The 25,591-nt window shown below is 32.3% G+C and overlaps 1 protein-coding gene across 1 annotated transcript in view; it reads right to left on the reverse strand.

Annotated features, from left to right (window-relative positions):
- Positions 1–3,897: 3,897 nt before the first annotated feature.
- Duox (dual oxidase) overlaps positions 3,898–25,591 on the reverse strand; it is an 81,745-nt gene continuing 60,051 nt past the window's right edge. The window contains exons 4-28 of the mRNA XM_077441994.1: positions 22,650–22,811; positions 21,094–21,281; positions 10,456–10,539; positions 10,008–10,128; positions 9,575–9,741; positions 9,262–9,498; positions 8,978–9,174; positions 8,766–8,899; positions 8,576–8,690; positions 8,296–8,497; positions 8,071–8,227; positions 7,820–7,989; positions 7,586–7,741; positions 7,362–7,508; positions 7,142–7,276; positions 6,864–7,067; positions 6,603–6,790; positions 6,265–6,532; positions 5,948–6,176; positions 5,543–5,875; positions 5,268–5,451; positions 5,034–5,193; positions 4,798–4,953; positions 4,596–4,724; positions 3,898–4,512 (exon numbers count right to left, since the gene is read on the reverse strand). Coding sequence (XP_077298120.1) covers positions 4,384–4,512; positions 4,596–4,724; positions 4,798–4,953; positions 5,034–5,193; positions 5,268–5,451; positions 5,543–5,875; positions 5,948–6,176; positions 6,265–6,532; positions 6,603–6,790; positions 6,864–7,067; positions 7,142–7,276; positions 7,362–7,508; positions 7,586–7,741; positions 7,820–7,989; positions 8,071–8,227; positions 8,296–8,497; positions 8,576–8,690; positions 8,766–8,899; positions 8,978–9,174; positions 9,262–9,498; positions 9,575–9,741; positions 10,008–10,128; positions 10,456–10,539; positions 21,094–21,281; positions 22,650–22,811 — 4,352 coding nt within the window. The 3' untranslated portion in view covers positions 3,898–4,383. The remainder of the gene's footprint in view (positions 4,513–4,595; positions 4,725–4,797; positions 4,954–5,033; positions 5,194–5,267; positions 5,452–5,542; positions 5,876–5,947; positions 6,177–6,264; positions 6,533–6,602; positions 6,791–6,863; positions 7,068–7,141; positions 7,277–7,361; positions 7,509–7,585; positions 7,742–7,819; positions 7,990–8,070; positions 8,228–8,295; positions 8,498–8,575; positions 8,691–8,765; positions 8,900–8,977; positions 9,175–9,261; positions 9,499–9,574; positions 9,742–10,007; positions 10,129–10,455; positions 10,540–21,093; positions 21,282–22,649; positions 22,812–25,591) is intronic.

Genomic DNA, 25,591 nt, shown 5'->3' on the forward strand with positions numbered 1-25,591 from the left:
CTACCTGGAAAGGCTTGGCGGGTAGTATTCTTGTTTACTTTGTACATGCTCAAAATACAACGCCTATCGGCGTTTTTCAGGCCCATGAACTTGTTGACAAAACGCCGATCGGCGTTGGTCAGCATTCAAATGGTTAAGAAACAGTAATGTACAAACATGATGTTTTATTATTTATTCAGCAAAGTTTCAGCATTCAATGTATTAAAACAAAAGTGAACAATTATTGAAATAGGGTTATTTCAGTAATGGAATTTTTCATGAAAATGAAATATTTATATATTATGTTTATTATAAAATCGAATATGCCAAGAAGGTATGTACATGGTGATGTATAGAAAGTTGTTTGTTCTCAACGCAACACATTTTCCATCTAATTTAACAGTCGAAGCCCATTTTCCCATGGAGTTACACGTGCACCGTTCGAATTTCCCATATGCGCGTGGAAATCGCACGCAATGAAATGGTCCACTTACCCAATTTGGTCAAATAAAATTAAGCCGAAAATTACCGCAGCATTGCGACAATCGTCTCGTTTTCACTCTCGGAAGAAAATGGGCGATAATCTTTCGCATCGCTATTATGATAAAGACACGCTCGGGTAAATTTCAATACAATGATGCAACATTTGTACCATTTTTCGCACACAGCGTAATGCCCAGGTAATTGTATGTATGTATGTATGTATGTATACATTTGAAAAGTGTTCAAGTGACTCAATTTGGAGTTTCTAGATAAGGATTCGAGACAGAGTATGACCTGTGCACTTCTCTTTTGGGCCATGGCCCTTTTAATGCCAAGCCGAGCCTAATCGACACACTTTTTGATTTACCTAACTAATTTGCTTGAAAACATATTTTACACTCTGTCTATATATCCATCATAATTGACCTATAAATTCAATTTTATACTACGGCTCGCTCTAAACGTACCACGATTACTATAAATTTTATTGAGAATTATTGAATTTTATATCCTTTCATAGAATGCATACAAAGAAATTGATTTCAAAATCATCTTACTATGTAAAGTATACAGTACATACATACATTATATACAGTCATTTTTTATGACATAATAAATGAGATGATAATAAAAAAGACAAGTCATTCGTGTGTATATTCCAGACAGTACTATAAATCAAGTGCTCCTTTTTATTATACCTGTACGTACAATAACATTAAATCACATCTGTGATTATATATGTAGAAAAATATAAACATACATTCCGTCAAGTTTTCATGATATTTTTAAGATACGAATAAAAATTTTACATGAAATTAAAGATTAAAGTCCATATATACATATATGTATGTAGAAAAGAGTATGTTTAAAACATTGCCCATAGTTTAAGATAAAAAAAATGCAAAAGTCTAATTATGTTTAAACGAAATATACACACATGTGTATGATTATATGATTGTCATAATTACTAGAACATGATAAAATATTTAATTATAAAGCTTTTGAAATAAAATAAAGCTATTGATAGAACATAGAAGACGTCTCAAATGCAATTATCTATGTATATTGAATATATGTTTCAGTTGAAGTTTTCTTCAGTTTCTTCAGCAGATTACAGCAAGGTGAGGTGAACGTGAAATGTCGTAGGTGTGTGTATCGAATAAGTGGGCCAATTACAGAGCACAACATAGGGTTTCAGTAGCACGATCTGCAGCAGCAGTAGCAGCAGCAGCAGCAGCCATTGTCGACGGCAATGTCGTGTGAAATCAGTTCGTTATAAAGCCAATGAAGAAACCGGCGACATGAAATTCAACCAACAGACATGCCGGCCATTTCATAATCACTGATGCAGATCTCCCACACATCCAAATCGCTTTTCAATCTGTTTAAACTTTAGATTTTGACTACATTCTATATGCACATTGTATGTGTATAGTTTATAAACTAATGTAGGACTCGCTCCAAGCAATGTATAAATAGACCTTTATATGGCTAGAAAACCATGCTGTTATGAATGAGGCCAATCATTTCAATTGACCGTACAATTTTTGTAGTTTCTAGTCATTTCATATAATGAACCTTTCTTTTGGAATGTGTATTTATGATCATTTATATATGTATGTAATTATTCATTTTGGACCAAATATATATTATATATACATTTGCATATGTAATAAGGTATTTGATTTTTATAAATATATGTATATGTAGTACAAATATTTATCTACACATATAATAAATTTCTAAACTTTCTGAACAAATAGTGATTTATTTATTACTGCCATCTATTGGAGGAAAGCTTTATTATTACTAGCAGGTGTACCCAGCTTTGCCCAGATGTATAAAAGTAATATTAGTGAGAATAAACGATTATGTTTATAAATAAACGATATGTACAGAATACAAATTGCGATCGTTGGTATATTGCGTTCTAAATGAAGTAAATATAATATAATATATTTGATTGCATATAAGTATATAATTTGAATTTATATACATATGTATTATTACTGTCAAAAAAATTGCTTGAAAATTCATTTTCTTTTGTTTCAATGTTTAAAAAAATCAATGTTTATTAATGATATAAAAATGAAATGGAATTGAAAGTGCATAATTTTAATAATGTGCGCCGCTATCACTAACTTTGTCCTCCTAACGATGTTAAGAAGAACCAAATGTAGCACCGGGATAGGAATGAAACTTGGGAAAAAAAACATTTAAAAACTTGGAAAATACGTTTTCAGAAGCTCTAATAAGGCAGAGCAAGCTTAAAGTTACAATGTTCTCATATTTCAATGTACAATACAATATTATTGTGACTCCAAAACAAAGTTTATCCTACTTTGTTAAATTAAAGCGGATGATGATTAAACTTTAAAGTCAGTGAATATTAACTGGGTAAGAAAAATGATACAGCTGGTTTATAAATTAATATTGGGCAGCTGAAGCAATATTCTATTAAGCCAGAGATCTTGGGAAGGAAAATGAAAATGAGTTGAAAGACACAGGGGTCCAGAATAGGAATAAAACAGATGCATTCAACGAAGGATTGAATAGATGCTAAGTTTTCTAGTTAAACATTTTTGCTTTATGAATTGAAATATGAATACTGGAAAGAATTGCAAAATGGAATAGAAGAGATTGACACTTGTAAAATTGAATTTTATCATTTTCGGTCATGGGATTATCTATCGGCCCCGATCTTAATCCAGTTGCAATTCTGAATAGAATAATCTATCACGACGTAAATGTTAAATAAAATCAAACAATCACATTTCAATTTTGGTGCTATTGTGTCGTCATTGGTCTTATTTTATATTTGTCGTGTTTGTTTTGATTAATGGCTGGACAGAATACCGAAAATGACCAGTTTAAACCAAACTCTGCTCGTTTAACCTCTAAGCTGCTAAGTCGTGACAGTTCGGTTTGAACTTTATTTGAACAATATAAATTGTTGAAGGGATACAGTGCGGCCGGCGCCAAATGACAAAAGATTACGAAATTATACTACGCACTCTCACCAAAGTCTACCGATATATTTGAAGGAGATTAAGTGTTGAAATCATTACTTTATATTAAGATGGCCATTCTTACTGATTTTACCACTACAGTAATGATATATTGGGTATCTGTCCTGGCAGAATCCTTGGGATGGGTCTGTTTATAAATATTGAAATCGTTTTTTTTTTTTTTTTCATAAATGTTCATCCATGATTTTCTAACATCAATTAACGTTTTTAATAACAAATATTTAGAAACATTATTTTGAAATATATGTCCTGTTTTTGTCATATATATAATCCAAAAACATGTAAACTGGTCACCTTACTTTATATTAATTGATTTAATTTAGCATTTCTAAAATGTACACATTTTCAATTTTATATTTATTTAATAGTAAAAAAAATATAAAACAATACTTTATAATTTTTTATTCAACAATGACTTCTTGTTAATTTATAAAAATAATATAATTCATTATAATAAAATAATATATACACAATTTCGTAATACCGACTACAAATTAATTTCAATTCCATTTTTATACAGTATTGAGAATTTAAATACTTATTTCTATCATTTTTTTTATTAAAAGATATACATAAACATATCACATACAATGACAAAAATTTTCATTCCCTATGTCGGATTCTGAAGTTCATCCTAAATATTGATTTTACAGCCATTGAAGAACACTCGGCGGAATAGTATTATTTGATTAAATTAAATAAGAATGAAAATTAATAAATATAAATATTATTCACTGACAAATTACATACCCATATATATAAAATAAAAATAAGAAAAACAACACACAACTTTCACACAGAACACATTTTTCATCTACCTATAAATAATACACTATATAACAGTCTATCAGACTCTATTTTATTTTCATCAGTATTTTATATTCATCTAAGATCATCCAAAGTTTTCAAAGTGGTGAATGAAATAAGGCCACTTTCTTCCTTTGTTGACTTCTTCACATGCCGACATTACACTCTTCGTGAGCGGTCTGGGTCCGCACGAAAACACTCCAATTTTAGACACCTATAAATTTACAGTTCAATGAAATTATGTACATATAACCATGACATTTGAACACTTGTAATCAATATCATTTGAACACTCACATAACTATGTTTCTTCTGTACAAACTTAAGGAAGGAAGACATATCGGGTCTTCCAAAATGATTAACAGCCTTCAGTCCAGTGAACATGGACATTTTTGATAGCCTCTGGAAGTGATTCTCACAAATGTACTGAAATTTGAATCTTTATTGTAATAATTTATATAATACAAAGTGAATTTAAACTGTATGGATAAATACACACCAGCATAGTAGTTCTGAGATCAAACTTATGGAAAAATTGAGTTATAAATATATGTATTTCTAAAACATTCGTAACATCTTTGCGTTCGACGTCCCTCAACACGTCTATGAACCATTCGAAGTGTTTATGAGACGGACATATCCATAAAAAGTACACCTGAAAGCATAGTATTTAAGGTGTGATTTGTAATAAGGGAATATTTTGTATTAAAAATAAAATATTATAAAATATATTACCTTTTTACAAGCTACGCCAGAATATCTATTCGTACTGGTTCCAAATACAAGATCGTTCAAAATTGAAGCATATGGAGTCACGCCTATTCCTCCGCCGACCATCACCGCAACTTCGAACTTATACCAGTCCTGATTTCCTCCACCAAACGGTCCTTGTATTCTGCAATTGTATAATTCAAATTTAAGCCCAAGTTCTGAAAATTATACTTTGTAATGTAAAACATTAGTAATTACCTTATTCTGGGCTGATCTTCAGTATTGAAATTACACGGATCAAAGTAATTTCTCAACTTCCAAGTCCATGGCCCTTGAGCTTTGATATGACAGCTTAAAAAGTTTTCATGAGGAGCTGACGTCAATGTGAACGAGTGGAACTCTTCAGAATTGAAAGCAGTACATGCTAAACGTACCCATTGACCTTTTGGTAAAATTTAAATCAATTATTTTATTGATAAAAAAATATATAGTCTCAATATATGTGCAATTATAAATAAAATATTTGTACTCACCGGATAGATACTTTAGATTTGGAGGCCTATAGAACTTGATTTTAATCACATCAGAAGGTAGCAGTTCCGTCTCCATAACGTCCAAAGCCATATATTTAGTACGCAAAGACACAACTTTGTCTAAAACGTAAATGATAGCAGGTCCAGTGAAGAATATGTAAAATCTCGGAGCTCCGGTTAATCTGGCCAAGCCGTGGATGAGACTCAAAGCATATAAGAACACGTATAGACTATGAGCCCTCCAGAAATAGTTGTAGGCTCTTTTACGAATGGTAGGATGTGCAAATACGAAAATTATAACCATAATTATGAATAGTAATACTCCAGTCAAACCTATAGTTGAAAAATATTTAATTAGAACAATGATTTGTAGATGAAATACGTGCATATACACTGTATATTTACCGGTGATCGTTTGGAACAACCAGTATGTAATTCCGGGTTTATAATCAGATGTAAAATGAACTTCTCTTGTTAAACATCTCAAATGCTCTATCGGTTGTGTTGATATGTGGTAGAAATTAACAAGATGTCCAATCGTATGAAGTAATGAGAAAAACAAAGCAGTGCAAGCTGCTATTTTGTGGAATTGTATATGAGAATCTAATGGAATGTATTGTTGTATAGAAAATTCCTATAAAATAAACAGAAATTAGGTGATTTTTATTACATCTCAGTTTATTTTATTATACACATGTATGTATGTATATTTTTTAAATTACCTTCAGTTTAGTGATGAGATTTCTAGACATGGTGAGTAGTAGTAGACTGTAACAGAATGATAATGATGCTGCAGCTCCTCTAGTTATAGCTATTCCGACACCCATTATATGCCTCAAATCTAAATGCTCAGTCATAAATGAATAATGGATGAATCTTTCAACGAATAATCCTATTGTTATCACATAAAAAACGAATAGATAGAATATATTTTGTCTATTCTCCTCGAGGAATGTTGTAAGGCTGTCCCATTTGTTCATAATACTATTCCTGAAATTTAATTGTAGTTAATTACAAGAATTTAATGTAAAATGAATCATGTAAATATCAATTTAAATACCTTGAACCATCAGAAGCAGGTTCAATATGGAAACTAGTCATTCTGGCGACATTAGTTGAGGTATCTAAGAAGTTTTGTTTAGCTCCTTTACAATCTAAACCTATGGCAACAAATTCTCCTTTGTATTCCTTCATCATTAATTTGAAATCTGAATAAGTGAGATGATCTTTGTGTTGAAGACCGGCATCCTGCAAAGGTTAAAGAATTAATAAACGTGTACAAAATTATACATTTAAAAAGTGGAATACAATGAAACCAAACCTGAAACATTCCGTCGATCAATTCCGTAACATGATCATCGCTCAAACTAGTAGTCCTTGCAATTTCAACCAGAGACCTCAACATTTCACTCAATTCTCCTTTGTCAATAACACCATTTCGATCGTTATCACACATATCAAAGATAATTCTCAATTTATCTTCAGTTTTTCCACGTGAAAATAGAACAACAGTATCGAGGAACTCCTGAAATATTCATACAATATTATTTAACAATTCAGCACACCCTATTGAATTAAATATTTATACAATCATCAAACCTGGAAAGATATGCGACCATCCTGATCCTTGTCGACTATATTGAACATCTTCTTGACGAATACTGCATCAGATTTCATACCGAGAGCACTTGCAAATTCACCTTTTGATAATGACGTACGCATCACAATAGACACCTGAAGTTATTATACGAAAATAATAATATTAATTATGATAAATTAAGCATTCATTTTTTCATCCAATATCAATTTTATAAATTACCTCTCCGTCAGTTGGTTCAGATCGTTTCCTCCTTTCACCAGGAGTAATTCCAAACGTGATAGCGTAAGCTTCTCTGAAAAAGTGCTCCAATCTCTTTTGTCTTCTTTCCCTTGTTTCTGCTTTGGCAAGAATATGATCACGATTAGTCTGTTAGAATTGAATAAATTAATCACAATTTGCATACAATGATACTAAAAAAAACAAACAACACTTTCAATAATCACCTGTATGCAATTCAAATTTTTCTTTTGAGCTGTAAGGAACGATTCCAACTTGTTCAAAAACTTTCTTCTGGATGCTAGAGAATCCAATTCCAATAATAAATCATGTTCACGAGCTACTCTCAACAAAGCAAGTGGTCTGCGCTTATTATTACTCTCCTAAAATATACACAAATTGTATAGATAACTACTAGATAAATTATTTAATTATGTAACAACCAAATTTCTAATACTTACAACACTCTCTTCAACATTTATACAATCGATATTATTGAAAGATATTGTTCTGAGCTTATCTCCCTTACGATCAACCATATGAAGTGCTTGCTCAGGTCCAAATCTAACTTTTACTAAACGTTTGTGATGAGCATGAAGCCATTCGCGAACCACCATCTTATCAACGGAAGCTAAAATCAATATACATCTATGAACACTATGTTATAAAAATGTACTAAAAAGTCCTCTTAGGATTATGGCAACGAACTAACCTTTACAATACTGAGTGTTTTTCAGTTCTTCCTGTTTAATTTTCAATTTTCTCCTGCGAGAGTTTTGTAACTTGACTACGCCATATCCAGCTCCGGCACACATTATAGGAATGAATCCCAAGAATACACATACGTAAATATAAGCCAATTCACTGCCCTAAATATGATAAACCATTAGTTTACAATATAAATTAGAATATACAAATAGTAAATGTTTGAAGTTACCTCGAAATAATCGTATCCTTTCAAATACTTGCACGGAGGTAAGAGTGACACGTTCAATTGAAATGGTTGAGGACAAGGATCACCATTTTTCCAAAAGAATACGTCATTCTGTATCTCGTTAGGGTTTATTCCAGTCGAATTAACAATTACGTCCCATAGAGTGATTTTACGTATTTCGTCTATTTCTTCCAATGTGAAGATTCTATTAAGTTCAAATATTGGAGACAATTAGAAATGCATAGCATGAAACTCAATTGAAATTTGTTTCATTTAAACATACCCATTATCTGCATTCTCAAACCAGAACCTATCAGCATCTCTGATCCTTTTAAATTGTTCTAGAATAACAGCTGTGAAGAGTTCTCCGGGACTTCCGTAAGATTCCAACATTCCTCCTAAACAAATTGTATAGGCTTATATTTAAACAAATTTCATTTTATTTGTTATTAAAATAAAAACAAAATACACACCAATATAGACGTCAATATCATCAATATTGTCATTGTATGCAGTCGTGATCATTTTCAAAAGATCTGGATTGCTTTCAAATAGTTTCGGATTGATTTCTTCCCAAGTTTTTCTCTTTGGTAGTTTAAAATATGTTCTTTAATAAAAAAAAAATTGATTACTATTGAATCTAATCTTATTTTATACTTATTAAAAATAAAGTTTTAAAAAATACCTTGCGGTGTTATAATCAGGTAAACCATTATCTCTTCCTCTCATGATATTCAACGCTCCTAAATCTCTCCTAGTGAATTCCATAGGACCAAATAGCTTATCTCTTACATCAGAACACAAAACAGTATCTTCCTTTTCAGAAATCTGAGAAGACATTCCCAGCAAAAATTCTTCAATAGACGTCTCCGTTATGATATCCTACAAAATAAAACAACATAAAATCATCAAAAAAAACCAATATTTGTTTCACGTATATGTTTGTACTATAAAAATAACTGTACTAACATTACTATCCCACCAAGTAGAACAAAGTCTAATTGCCTTGTGTCCCATTGGAGTTTCCCTAAAATGACATTTACCATCTCTTCTATAAATACCGGGCGGAATCAAAGTATGTCCGAATCTGAAAGCAGCTGCAGCAAAGATATGGGACACTCCAGGATGCACGTCACTTGCATAGCCGTCGTATTCTGGAACTTCAATTCCCAAGAATGCAGGAAGGTACTCGTACATTACTATATTCTGAAATGAAAATATTCAAATTTATTATAAAATATGTATATATATAGTTTTGAAATAATTTTGAATTGATTCTCACTTGTAAAGATGCAATGACAATCCTTCTGGTCCTTTGAAATATATCCTCATCACTCCAATCTGGATTTTCTTCAGCAATTCTGGACGCTACAACATTATGCCATCGGAAGAATAATATTCCAAATGATAAAATTGCAGGATTTTGATTTGTTCTTGGATCTCCCAATACTGAAAACGAATTTGCATTTATTTACACATAATTTAAGCATTCAAGTTTTTTTTTTGACATCAATTTTTATCACGACTGACCTTATTTCAAAAGTGTCACCACATATTTAAAACCAAATTAAGAATTTATAATAATTCTGTCGGTTATACTAATTACAGAGCGTGAAGCACGATCTGTTATTACACTATTATCATTGTAAACTAGTGTTGTTTGTTTGCTATTCAAATGTATAGGTTTTTACATATAAAATGGTTATAAAACTTACAAAACAATCTTTCAGGACTAAGCATTCTTGTATATTGAGGCACAGGATTGTTGAATAACGGCACTCTCATAGTATTCCTGACGGGCAATTTTCCCGAAGGATCACTCAAAAAAGAACCATTCTGTAATTAAAACAAATTATTATTATTATAAAGGTAATTTAAATAGTTAAAATTTATAAAAATAAAAGGGCTCATAATGCTAAAGATGAGATCATCTATAATAATTTTTACATTAATATTATTTTTCATTTAAAAAAAAATGGCATATAAAATATCTCAGTCATAAAAAGTATAATCAATTTATAATGATTGATGATAAAGAACGAAAATGGATAAAATTTGACCATTTTTACAAAGCAAAAAACACCATGAACATCCTGCCCAAAATGGAAGCCGTAAAACGTTCGCTTTTGTCATATTATACATAATTTATTACAACAGAATCACCTGAAAAGTCCTCATGGCATTAACCCACGCTTCACTAGTGCTGTAGATGAAACTGCCATCAATCCAAGACGTCATAGAGTTGATCTAAAAAAATAAATACATAATAAATCGATTGATGCACAAATGTGGAAGTTACAATTAAACCGTCGACATGTGTTATTTTAATTAAAACACAAACCAAAAACACTCAATCTGTGTCTACAGCTTGTCCATGTCATAAATTGACGTTGAAATGAGATTATTACACGTTTTTTCCAACATGAAAAGCATGGCAATTATGTAGGTACATATAATAATGACCCGCTCTCGTATCGAATAAACCTTTTAGCGGTTTAATCGGTTTTAAATTAAACGATACGTCGAAATTGCGATAGTGTTTTATGTAAGTACGATATTTTGTGCGAGATATCGAGGTATTGTATCGTTCAATCCCTCTGGGCGAGGATTTTATTACTGTTTCTTAACAATAGATAGAGTGAGACACGGGGATTAAATCGTTGCATAAGAGATATAATAATAAAGCGTTCATTTGTCCATAGTAGATTTTCAATAAAATTTTTGTATAATATGTACCTATATGTACATAGGTATGTATATAAGAGAGCCTTCTGGCAAATTATTGTGTTATAAACGATGATTTCGAAATTTCGCATCGTAATATCATCGTGTTCAAATGTTGCAGATATTTTAAACGAATGCAAGAGTTTATTGAAATATACTTCTAATGCAAAATCTTATAAATATTATAATTATACAGATGAAAATAACTATGCAAACATATAAATTTCCCAAATTTTTCTACGAATAACAACATTTGAAATTCTATTTCCTTAATATTTGAATGTATTTTATAAGAGGAAAAATCGCCATAAAATCATTACAAAATTGATAAACAATGAACTGTATTGCAAATATTAAACAACATTCATTCTTTCCTATTCTGAGCATTCATCCTTCTAGCCCAAAATATTTTCCTTATTTCGTCTACTCATCTTACTTAGTTACATATTCATACATCCTTCTAAATCTACATATGTACCACCATATTTCTATTTACTATTTAATATATCCCATATATTTTTTAATTAACATCCTATTATACGTATGCATATCATACATACTATTTTACTTTTGGGTACCATTTTAGCACACTTTAACTATACATGTATTTCACTTTTCTATCTACTCGTTATAAGAAATACTTATATAATGTTCCACACTTCTGTAGGTGCATTGGATTTTATGCAATATTTTAACACTCAATATCCAAGCTTCATATCTGTAAACTCATTGATCAAAAACTTTCCTCATCTTTGCAGATTGAGCAGAGTGGCCCTCTTGATCTCTTCATTCATCTCTTGATTTATTCTTTCTTACTTCCAGACATATTAATAACTTGACATCAATTTATATACACAACTATTTAACTGACAGCGCTACAATAGATAAGAATGAAAACATAAGACATATCGAACAATATACGTGTGTAAATCTATTCAGCGGAGATATATTTACCTGCATAAGAAAGGATGTTTGGTCGTATTTGATTAATTCCATTTACGAAAGAGATTTATGTAGATGCAGAAGCACAGACAGAGTTAGAAAGTGGGTTATCGCGGTGTGAACAAGGACCCAACATCTACTAATTCCATTATATGCAACGGAAACATGTTAAACACATTGTTGTACCACCATTAATTTTAACCACCGATCTGCACATACAATATGCGACGTTCTCTCATATCCAAATACCGCGTTATATAGGTGCATATTGTGTCGTACAAATTGCACAAATTCAAGTGGTCACATTAGATGTGTGCGTACATTCTAATGATGCAATGACAACTCGGTACTAACCAGTCTCCGGCTACAGTAAAACGGAACCTAAACATCAAACGCCACTCTGTTCAGGGTCTTCTTACAATTGACCCACTTTTTCTATTCTCATATTGTGTATTTACCTTCTGATTTTTTTGGTTATTATATAATATTTAATCATATGCATATTTATAATGGTTTTCTTAGATTATTCAATCTATTATGATTTCAATCTATTTATATTCTATATTCTATATTTTTTATTGATTACTCCAACCTAACTCATAAAAAACGAGTCAGATTTAATTTTATATAATGATATAATCTTTGAACATTACCATGTGACAATATAAACATAATTACTTGGAAGACTGAACATTGCTCAGTAGGTAAAGAGGTGTTTAAGTACATAAATAATTTTTAATACATAAAACTCTGAATCTTTACTTATTAAACTTGGTTTATTTTATTATTTGTTCTTACAAATCAACTAGTATTTAAGAGGGCTGGACAGCAGCGCCTTGTCCATACAAACGTACTATACTTCTCCCTTCCTCAATTATGGCACCAGAGAAATTATTTTTTAATATGCTATGGATATCCACCATTGGGGTGCATCTATTGTTTTATTTTTTTGATTAATTATTTTTTATAGGAGCTAGGAGCCGCCAAACATCTATAAAATCGCCTCTTTTTTAAGCCCACGAAACGAGTCCAGCGTGCTTATTTAACGGTCGATTTAAAAAAAAATACGCCGATAGATGCACAGAAAGTATCTTTCTCATACCGATGATGAAATTTTTTTAAAATTGGTCCAGTTTTGGAGGAGAAAATAGGAGAATACGAAACCTCGATTTTGTCAATTTAAAATACGTTTTATCTGGTCGAGGCGCAACTGTCGCATTCACTTAATATATATATATATATATATATATATATATATATATATATATATATATATATATATATATATATATATTGATATATATTGTTGCATTCACTCAATATATATATCGAAGAAAGGAACGGTAGCAAAATTAAGGTTTCGGGTGTACAGCCCTCTTAGCCCCCTCAATGATTTTTTCAATGCTGAAACATTACTTGAGCGTTTTTCTGTTTCTGTTTCTTTTCAATATAAAATTAGTAAGTATACTTATGTGTATGTATAAACACACAATTGATTTTTAAGATCATAATATGTACAGGATATAAAAATTCTTTTAGACATACTCGAATATATTTATGTAAGTAAAGTAATTTGACATATTTGATTCCTCTTCATATGCCATTAAATAAACTTTGATCGCTCTTAATAAAAAAAATCATTTAATATATTGATTAATAAATAAAAAAACATGATATATGCATCAACTTAATGAATTATATCTTGACATTATGAACACTCTCCGGCATTTGCACTGCTATCTCAATCCAAAAAGCTTTTTCTTGTATTACTTTACCATATTAATTTAATTCACAGCAAGTTTCACAAATACACAAGTAAAACAGAGTGTTTTTAGTACAACTAAAGTGTTTAGTACAACTAAAACACTTTGACGAGTAAAAATAGACTGTTCAAGATTGAAAATGATCCCGGCCACACCTTGTACTGTTTAAGCACCGAAATCATAATCGACTGATTGCATTGTTGTGTTGTTGAAGTGATTTTAAAGAATTCGAACAATTTCGCGTGTTTCAGAACACCTATAAGCGTACCCACAATAACATGCAAATTGCTCGGCTGTGCTTCAGATAAAAGTGCATTCTGGCAGGCAAAAGGTTGCCGAACTGCATTCCGTCGCGTGCACTCAATCGCTCACTAATATGTACACAACCGTGCATGCACTTTTAACCCTTGACATGCAATGTAATAAGTTTTCAAGCAAATTTTATCTTCATGAACATATGTATATTATATAGCTACAATTAAATGTAATGTACCTATCTATATTATAAAAAAAATGAGATTGATCTGTAGCGTGTGCTTTTTCTTTCAAAATTATTAAACACTAGTGTTGTGCCCGATGAAATATCATCACCTGGGTGTTGGCATATTAAGTTATTAAATAAAAAGAAATGTGTCATCGGTCATGTGTTCGATCTTTTCGGATTTTGTCCAATACCTCTTAAATATATTTAATTTAATATTTATGAAAAATATTAAAAAAAAAAATGGTAAAAACTAATATAAAACACCAATAGAAAAATTAATTAAACAATTAAATAAATAAATTTTCAATAAATGGCGCTAAATGCTTAGAGACTAATTTTCCTGTAGAAAACATTGGTAGCAAACAGTATATATAGAAGTTTTTTGTTGATCTGTTATGATGTTCGTATTATATTCATACGTTTTGTTGGCAGTGTTTTAACTGTGACGTACATATGTCGAATCGAAACGATTATTATAGTACACGACACACAGGAAAGCGATATAATAATTCATTAATTCTGTAACTAATTATATTAATTCATTGTTATTTCGTGTTCTTCAACTTCTGGAAATACAGTGATTTATGCAATAATAAAATGCTGCATTGTTTGTAATTAATTGTCCAGGAAGGCGCATTGGGGTCTTCCTGTCAAGCCTCCCTGTTATATATCTATGTAAAAATAAAAATAAAAATATAGATGATATTGAATAAGGTGAATATTTTGTTTTTCAAATTCCAAATGAAGTTCAACCAAATTTATTTTAATTTTAATTTTAAATCAGACCGAATAAAAATACTGGAAAGAGTTTCAATTTCAAATTGACCTGGAACTTTTTGAACATCACACATACATATACATACATATGTATATAATAATTTATAGAGTACAAAGCAGTATGTTTCAGGCAGTAAACCTTTAAACGTATTGCCCATATAAAACAGCTCGTGTTCAAACAAACGCCAATTCACTCTCGTTATTCGTCGAACCGGTTCACCGGCAACAGTTGTCTCCGCCGTGTTATTTACGACAGTGCACTTTAAATGCAGCACACTGTTGTGAAAAGCCTTCGTACCCAATTAAGCGTCGATATTTGCATACAAAATGTGCCGAATGTTTACAACGACTGCCATTGTCAAGGTTCGAACGGCCCGGCCCGTTAAGCCACTTAACCAATGATAATTCGACAATTTTTCACGCTTCTGTTTTCACCGACTTTTCTTTTGAAGATCGGATGGATGAAATCAACGCACAAAAAAGCACATTTTAACAAAAGCATATTCTGCAGGGACGTCATTTCAGCTTTTCCCAAGGGTGGTGGGGGCAAAATATTTGATCTATGTACAGTAAGAAATGATTTTCAAGGGGGGGGGCGTATTATTTCGATTAATCATTTTTTCAGTAATATCCTATCCTATTCAAAAATTTGTTTCGTAGGATAGACGAGTTTTAAAAATATCTTTCAATTCAAAGCAAGACAAACAATAAAACAAAATATATTTGGGAGTTAACATTTTTTTTCTGGCAAAAATCGTTCAAAAAGTGTTCTAAAGAATTTCAATATTCGTTGGTTTAGTATTTCGATTAAAATTCATAATAATACATTAAACAACGTATGTAGATAGTCTGGTTCAAATCTAGGGGGGGCGGCATTGCAGCATATTTATTACATAAATCGCTGTATTTCAAGAGGCTGAAGAACACAAATTAATAATTAATTAATTAATCCATAGAGACATCTATGGATTTAGATTTGTATATACATTTTTACATATCTAAATATATACAATTGAATGTCTGTTTGTCTTGTTTGTCTGTCTGTCTCGTATAGGATCCTAAACTACTCAACCGATTACGATGGAACTTTCAGGGTTTATTGTATGCATGTCCGGAAAGCTTACTGTGAAAAACAAACGGGAAAAAACCTCTTAATAATAATATTGGTAATTACGATTTTATCGACGCGAAAGTTTGAAGAGCCATTGTGTAGCCAAGGAAATGTGTTCGTTGGTAACCACGTTACCAGTTGGTTTATGATGACACGGTTGAAGAGACTTTTGAACGACACGGTTGAAACGGGAACGGGAACGGGAATTGCATTTGTTATTGTGGAATTGCAACCAGAGAAATGATATAATAATAGAAGTGCCTTTACGAATAAATAAATTGTGTCAATATTACGCGGTACATCTCCATAACTATGCTAAAACGCACGGAATACAATCAGGGTAATCACATATTCACTGCAGAAATTAAAGTTTTATTTTGATATAGATTTATTTACAATTTGAGTAAATGGTGGTATTGGGCGTTGGTGGCCAATCCGTTTCTTTTCTCAGTTGGTGGATTATTTTTATCCACTTTTTTGTATTTGCCTGTCCTTGGGAACTCTTAAAATAACGTGTAGTGTATAGTTTCAACAAAAATATGTATAATATAAAATGAACAATGTTTATATTAATTAAACTTAAATAATTGGTTATTAATATAATTGAGTATTCGGCGCCACCAAGAGAAATGTTTTTACATTTATTTAAAAATAATTTTTACATTTCTCTGGTGCCACCCCTGAAATTTTATGTAGAATGCGGGCGATCGCCATGACACTTTTAAAAACTGTCGAACTACGATTTTAATTGCATAATATGTTACTCAAATGATCAATTTACTTATAAAAATGTATCCCATGTTGTTTATTGTCTGTTTTTGAATGCATTGTGCTATTCTTAACGATGCACTTGCCCATCTTGCGAGTAATATAAACAAACAGAGAAGTTTTTATCGGACATATGTACGTCGAGCACCAAGCATCAAATACGACTGAGGCTAACATTATTTAGGAATGTCTGTGGACAATCGTCACTTGACAACAATATAACGCCTAAAGCCACTTTTATTATTATAACTTTTCTCTGCATGGACCACTTTGCTAGTCATTTTTATATTCAATCCCCCTGAATTCTAGATACGTCACAATATAACACCTAAAGCCACTTCTATTATAATAACATTTATCTGATTGCAACGCATGCTGAGTTCAGTCAATTGTACATAAATCAAATTTAGATATTGGTGACATGGTGGGTAGAATGGTGTTTGCCAATTTGATAGAGGAACCGTTTCATTAATGAAATCAGATAAATTGGCAAACTCTGATAGGAAACGATCTACTTTGAGTCACATATACCCAAGTTTGACCAGCAGAATTAAAGATTAGCACCGGACCAAACCAGGCAATGCCGGTTTTAGGGGGGGGGGGGGGTCGGGCAGCGCCATATAAGTTAGGGCGCCACACGATACGCCAAAGGCGCTTTAAAATTTAAAATTAGAGCACAAAAAGCCATTCAAAATTTTAGATTAGAGCGACAATAGCGAAAGTTTTTTGTAAGGGTGTTACACTGCTAGCTAATATGTATGTACTTGTGATGTAAAACGCGAAAAAGTAAAACGCGACGTGTTTGGCAATTGACAAAAGAGTTAATTCGACAATTTTTCACGCTTCTGTCCGCTTCAGAGAGCCTGGATCTGGCCTGGATCATCAGTTGTTCACTGACACATACAGGTGGTGATCTTAATTCGTGATGATAATGAGGCGAAGGCTGTTCTAAAGCGTCTTGAATGGCCGGATATAATCCGCGCAAGTCGTGAGGGCAGATCGTTTCACCACTTGACAAATTATTTCTGACACATCCTTCTTCTGATTTATTCGCACACATCCATCTCTGCTCTTTGTTTGAGATTGAACATATTTGCAACTCGAAAAAAAACATATGCCTTCGCACTTGACACAAAAAGCATCATTTTTATATCACAAATATAATCAAGATGGAATGGAACACGTTTAGGAAGTGTTTTTCGGACTTGATTGCTAATATAAACAATTATTTCTGTATTTCGAAAATTATTACAAGGATTTCGCGTATATTTTTAAGACGTTTTCTCTTTGATGATGGAATCATTTAAATTATACATACACGAAATTATGAACCTTGTCTCCTTAATTAACTTCGACTTTAGATTAAATATTAACATACATTCATTACCCATATTGTTAATTTCATTTTACTTTATCCTTTCAGTGCGCGCTGATTCATTTATGATTATTATGTATTAGATGTATTATGAGCATTTATAAGAATTGTAAATAGGTTTTTGAGCTCTTTTTCCTATTATGCTGTACATTAACCAGGGACGTCATTTCAGCTTTTTCTTGGGAGGGGCAAGCAAAAATTGCTGAAATAGAATTTTTTTCAAAAACAATTTTTTTTGTATCAAAATAAAAATGGAAAATATACGTTGCATACACTTTATTAAGTTATGGAATATGAAAAATAAATAAGCTTATTTTTGATAAAAAAAATATTAAAGAGAGAAATTGAAAAAATTAAAATAATTATTTTAGACATTAGACAAAATAAGGGTATTTTTAAAATATTTAATTTTTCTATTATTTTCATATACAAAATGTGTTTTTTTCGTTTGTAAAAAAATTTCAAGTTGTATCATTCAAATTCATACTTTGTATTATGCAAAAAGTCATAAAGGCGTTACAGGCGAAAATTTTTTACCAAAATATTCAAATCGTCAACAAAAATCGTCAATTAAACTGTATCATTAAAATCTTTCAAAAATCAAAAATGTTCAGATCACACGGTTTTTTCCACACCCCTTTACGTATCAAGTTGAAAATTTATATTTGTATTCTTTATGTACTTAGAGTTGATAAGGTTTTGGTCAGAACGCAATTTTATCTAATAGCTAAATCTATTTTTGGACCGAACTTGTCACACATGAAGATTAAATCCATCTCATTCGTTGTTTTGTGAGAGATTGGACGTCCGCAAAAAAAAAATGCGATAGGATTGAATTGATTTTGATCGAAGAAAATCATACCGTCGAATAAATAAATAAATCAGTTGTGCCACACATTGAACCAAAGGTGCGATGCTCACAATTAAATGATTAAAACGTTTATCGATTTATTACAGACAACCGAGATTAAAAAGTTCACACAATTAAGTCACTACAAAAGCTGGCCGAGATGCGAAAGCTCACTCAGCAGAGGGTAAGAACGAACACCAAACCGGTTATTATAATATTACGGAAAATTATTATTACTAAAGAAGATTAATTTTGCCAATTATTTACGACGATCGCTCTTATTATTAACGACACAATCGAAGATTTATTAACGAGACGGACGCTATTTTAAGATAATAATATATTGTATTTTCGAACTTGCATCGAACGTTAAACGACTCGCGGACTCTAAAAGGTAAATTGGAATACCCACTTGAACCTTATATGTACAGAATATTTCCAACGTGTAACGAATTAAGGTAGGCATTCACGGAGAGATTTGCCGACAGATAAGACTCTCGCACCATACACACGTAGGATCGATATTCATCGTATTGTGGTCAATGTTGTAAGTCGAGAATATTCTCGGAGAATAATCCGATAATATTCTCCAAAAGATTATTCGCCGAGAATTTTATTTTTGCGTGGTTATAAAACATCTCTAGATAGTTTATTGGATTTTTAGATTATTCTAGGATATTTTTAGCACCTAATAAGAGTAATAGGACTTTCTAGAATCACTGAGAGCACTTAAGTACACCGACTAGTAAGTGTGTACATAAGCTTTGATTTCTAGCTAAAGCTTTCGACGTTAGATTCCGCAGATATTCTTACTAGACAAAATATACACTGATGCACCAATTCATGCACTTCTGCTGTGCACTAGTAAATCTGCTAATGAATGAAATTTGAATGGTTTGACGGCTGAATAAAGATTGACGTTGCTCTTTCAATGAATTGTATGCTCAATAATATAACTGGTTGTGTTCAAATAACTAATTTATTGTTGAATTGATACTAAATAGACAATAATTAACAAGGTTAAAGCCACTGTAGAAGTTTTACAATTAAGGATATTCTCGGAGAACGAGAATATTCCGAAAATATTCTCCAAAAGATTATTCGCCGAGAATTTTCTTTTTTCTCGGTTATAAAACATCTCTAGATAGTTTATTAGATTTTTTGATGATTCTAGGATATTTTCAGGAACTAATAGGAGTAATAGGACTTTCTAGAATGTCTGAGAAAATTTTGAATGACATTTTTTTCATTCTGACGACACTGAATGTGTCATTTCGTCATTTTAGCATACGCGCACTACCACCATGAACGTTTTTCGTGAAATTCTCACAGGAATGCAATGCTTATTAACTTTGGAAGCAATAAATTATACATATTTTGTATGAGTTTGAGTATTTTTATTGTTATTTCACACCAGTGCGTACTTTTAAAAGTCATTACATAATATGAAATCGTAAATTTATTAAATTTAGAAACGATAAAAATTTGTAAATAAACAATGCAAGCTACAATTAACAATAAAATGTCAGTTGCTTTTTTTTGCTTCCAGATCTATAAATAAAGCTTTGAGTTTTTCTCCGAAATCGTTAAATCTTTTAACACAAACTACATAATAGGCGTAACATTTCTGTTGTGTTTGCAAAATGTTAAAAATTATTATTAATTAGGTTTTTGCATTAGTTTATTAACTTTATTCATGTCTTCCTTCATCTTACCGTTCACATGAATTTATCCATTTTTTGAAATTACAACGGAATAGTATAAAAGCCCTCGATATTCTCGAAAATTCTCGGTTTGGAGAATATTCTCCAAAAGATTATTACCGAGCATTTTACAACGCTAATTGTGGTACTCAATTTTGCTGATTTTTTTGATAGATTGTATTTTTGGCAACTGCAGTAAAATATCACATATGAACTAGTGATCTAGAGACTCTACGACAGAACGGAGCAATCTGTGGGTGAATGCTCGCCTTTACTCTCGTCGAATGAAAAAATGGATAAATACCTGTTCTCTGGGAGTGTTGGGACTTTGTCCAGTGTTTCTGTCGTAGGCTGCTCTATGGAACGGTATGTGTTTGTCTCCTGCACAATCTCTATCGTACATTTCGTCACACTTTTCCACTTCGATTTTGTGCATTTCGATGGGGCAACCGGACTCCGAAGCCATCACTATCTCGCCAGTAACAAGTTGACCTGAAAAAGGAACAAAAACCTTTCAAATTCTCAGAAGACCTTAAGTCGATCGAAAAAAATAACACGTCGATTGCTTCCTGGTTTGAATTTTTCGCAGAAGTTTGCATAATTTAGTATTATTGCAAATTTAATTGATTGTTATTATGTTTTGGATTGTAACATAACACTAACACTAAAAAACCATGATACTGAATACCAATCAGTCAAAAGCTCAGAAACTCAGAAATGAAAAATGCACACATGTACAAAGGTTTTGTTCTATTATGCATATGTGCACACTTATTGCAGTTCGATTGACGAATCATCTCGACTGGCCGAGTGTTATAAAATGGCACATTTCACTCGAATCGACCTTCGTTGTGCAACAATGGTGTCTATGGAACAGTTGCACGTGAAATCGGCTACTTGTTGCCAAGTGAAGTGAACGTATTATATGTTACACATTGTGGGAACAGCCTTGGCCAAAAGAAGATGCTTAAACCAATATTTATTTGCATTCAACTCTGTTTAATTACAATACGTATCGATCAGTACAGGTCACGATCTTATAACTCTAATACATATTATGTACATATACGTATATCTATTGCTTATCTGATGGCATTTTCGCATTAGAGCTCTTTTTGCTCGATGAGATGAGATGGTTTGTTGGAAAATTGAAGACGGGATTGAATTTGATAACTACATATATATATTTTCGGGCAAATTATAATACTAGGAACCAGATTGGAGTGTGTGACTTTTATCAAGAAGTGTATATATTTATTGAAAAAATAGAAAAAAATTTACAGCAAAATTAAGACCGATATAATCTATTATATGTATGTATGTATTAAGAGCTTCCTCAATAATAATGCAAATATTACAAAAAATTATCTATAACCTTTAAAAATCGTATTCACAATATCAAATATCAAAATCATGAGAATTAAGTTCCACGATTACATGATAATTAAGTCATTAAGTGAGAGATAAGCAAGATTTACACTGCGTTATAGAATAATATATGTGTGTCTTGAAAAATTCAATTTTTAAATCGATTTTTCTCAAACAATACACTGCTATGTTTGCAATTATAAAAATTTAATTTATTCAAATCGAGCAATTAAAAATCCCATCAAGGATATCTACAATGAAAAAAAGCATTAAAAATCTCCTTTTAAGTAATTATTTTGCACACAATTTTTAAAAGCACACTTTTTTGCATACAAAAGTCGTGCGTGGGATCGTAATGCATCTCGCACACGCTCAATACACATTTTAATCATTAAATGCGATAAAAAAAACCACCAATTAATGTAAATTGTTTTAAATAAAAACGGATGTCATAAATTTTTGAAGATTTTATTAGTTGAATGAATAACTTACCGAAAAATGCCAGTAAAGCTGTTCTATTCTCGACAGATCCCATTCCATCTTGACCTCTCATGAACAACTGGGACAACTTTCTGGGACTGGGACGATTCTGTCCAGCCATCATGTAAACACCATCTGCATACGCTGTAGGAGTCTTTCTCGTCAAGTGATTTCCTGAAACAAAATAAACAGTCGTTGAATTCAGCGCAAAAAAATAAAGTCAATTAATTTTATACATAGTAATAATTATATTTTGAAATTTCGAAAAAGAACTATCGAATTTATTTGACACGAATAATGGTTCAGAGACGAGATATGAAATTTCGACTATTCTTGTGGATTAATAACAAAAATTCTATTGATAACTGGCTTACCTCGATACAATAAACTAGTCGGAATATGATTTTTCAAGTGGAATTTTATTTAATTCTCATATAAAGACAATTTAATATATCAATTATCAATATATCAATACGACAATTTAATTTATCTTGTTCCAAAAAGACTCACGCGCCAGACTGAGAGATCGAAAAATAACAATCTACTACCAAAACGTACGCGGTCTCAGGACCAAGGTGGCCGCGTTTAATACGGCGATTTATTCTATTGTCGATGATATGGTGGCGTTAACTGAAACATGGTTAACGCCATCATTTTTTAATTCGGAGTTCTTTGATTCTTCGTGGACAGTGCATCGTCGGGACAGAGAGCAACGACGTGGTGGGGGTGTTTTATTTGCTTCTCGTGTCTGGTTGCGGTCTGTCAGGTTGAAGAACTTTGAAACTCCTTCTGGCGAGGACTTATGGGTGAGAGTTGATTTTGTATTTGCGAGAGTTTTTATTTGTGTTGTTTACATTCCGCCCGCTGCGAAAGACGATGTATATGAGTTATTGTTTGCAAATATGATGAATGTACGTGATTTCATAAATGAACGTGACATATTATTAATAATGGGTGATTTTAATATGCCTAGTGCCAATATTCATGTCCGCAATAAATTTAATTTTGTAATTTCCTATTGCGACCTAGTACAGGTTGGTTCACCCATTAGTCCAAGTAAGCTTGATATTATGTTGGTGAATGAATCCAATGTGTCAGCAACGATGATCCTATGCCCAAAAGGAACTGCGATCATCCCTGAGGACCTATATCATGATGCATTACAAATTGAGCTTCTGTTTTTGTCTTCTGTGAGACCTGTTTCAGCTTGTTCATCTGTTGGGGTTCCTTCATCACGATGGAATTTTGCTCGCGTTGATTCTGAATTGGTTTATAATGAGGTTCGTTCTATGGACTGGCGCCAAATGTACCTCATGAATACTGGTGATGCTGTTGAATTTTTGTATAACACACTATATAATATTTTTGACAGTTATGTTCCTCGGTTCATCAGTTATCCTAATTTAGAACTACATCGTCGGGTTTTTCCACCGTGGTTTGGGTCCAAACTTATAACTGATGTTCGTGCAAAATGGTTGTCTCATAGAAGATGGAAACGTAGCCAATCATTTCGTGACTATGAGAAATTTCGGATTCTTAGGAAGATCGTGAAACGTGGTGTGAGTGAGCGTTATACCCTCTATCTCAAAGAGATGGAGAGTGCTATCGCAAGTAATCCTCACCACTTTTTCAGATTTATTAAGAGTAAGCATATTTCACATGGCCTTGAGCATTCGTTCTCATTTAATAATAAAAGTTGTGTCGGTCCTGAGATCGCTAAAGCTTTTGCTAGTTTTTTTAGCTCTGTATTTGATCAGAGATCACCATCCCTTGATGCTAATTTGGCTTCCCAAATTGGTACTGAAGGTGTTGTTATAGACATTCCGCGGGTCTCGCTTGGAGATGTTAGGATAGCAATTTTGAAGCTGAAAGGGTCTGTTGGGCCTGACGGTGTGCCCCCTGACGTATTAAAGGCATGCTGTAATTCGCTCTTAGAGCCTCTTCAGTTTATTTTTAACCTTATTCTGGATTCTGGTAATTATCCTGAAAAATGGAAATTATCTAGAGTCATTCCCATTCATAAAAGTGGCTCTAAAAATGAGGTTGAAAATTACAGACCTATTGCTATCATCTCGGCTATTCCCAAAATTTTCGATAATATCCTTCACCGTTTGATTCTTTTGCAGTTCAAAAGATTGTTGTGTGATGAGCAGCATGGTTTTTCACCATGTCGTTCCACTACCACTAATCTTGCCTGCTTTTCATATTATACCATGTCTAAAGTTGACCGTGGACAACAAGTTGATGTAGCCTACTTTGACTTTCGAAAAGCATTTGATCTTGTCAACAATGACGCTCTTATGATCAGATTAGCTGAAGTGGGCTTTTCTCCACGTCTTCTTAAACTCTTTGCTTCTTATCTTAGTGATAGGAAGCAATTTGTTAGATATGGTATTTATGAATCTCCTTCATTTTTTACGCGATCTGGTGTAACTCAGGGGTCCACCTTAGGCCCTTTACTATTTACAATAGTCATTAATAACCTCCCAAAAGTACTACGCAATGCTTCATGTCTCTTGTTTGCTGACGACGTTAAACTATTCTTTGCTGTTAAGGATGAGAGGCAAGCCTCTCTCCTTCAAGCTGATATTAACGCTGTTTTAGAGTTCAGTTCCAGTTTAGGGCTTGAACTGAATACTAGTAAATGTGCTATTATGAGTTATGGACGTGCGAATTCGCTCTATTGTCACGGATATTCCATTGGATCCGTATTGTTGAAGCGCGTGGAATCAATGGTCGACTTGGGTATCACTTTTGATCCTCAATTCACCTTTCACAACCACATCAAGACAATCGCTGACGTTTCCTTTCGTCGACTTGGATTTGTCTTGAGATATGCTAGATTATTCTCCAACCCCTTGTCTTCTCGCTTGCTTTTCAACTCGCTTGTTAGAAGTAAGCTAGAGTATAATGCAATTGTGTGGAACCCGCATGAAGCAAACTACTCTCTTATT

The sequence above is a fragment of the Arctopsyche grandis genome, chromosome 12 (assembly GCF_051622035.1).
Source record: "Arctopsyche grandis isolate Sample6627 chromosome 12, ASM5162203v2, whole genome shotgun sequence".
Lineage (NCBI taxonomy): Eukaryota > Metazoa > Arthropoda > Insecta > Trichoptera > Hydropsychidae > Arctopsyche > Arctopsyche grandis.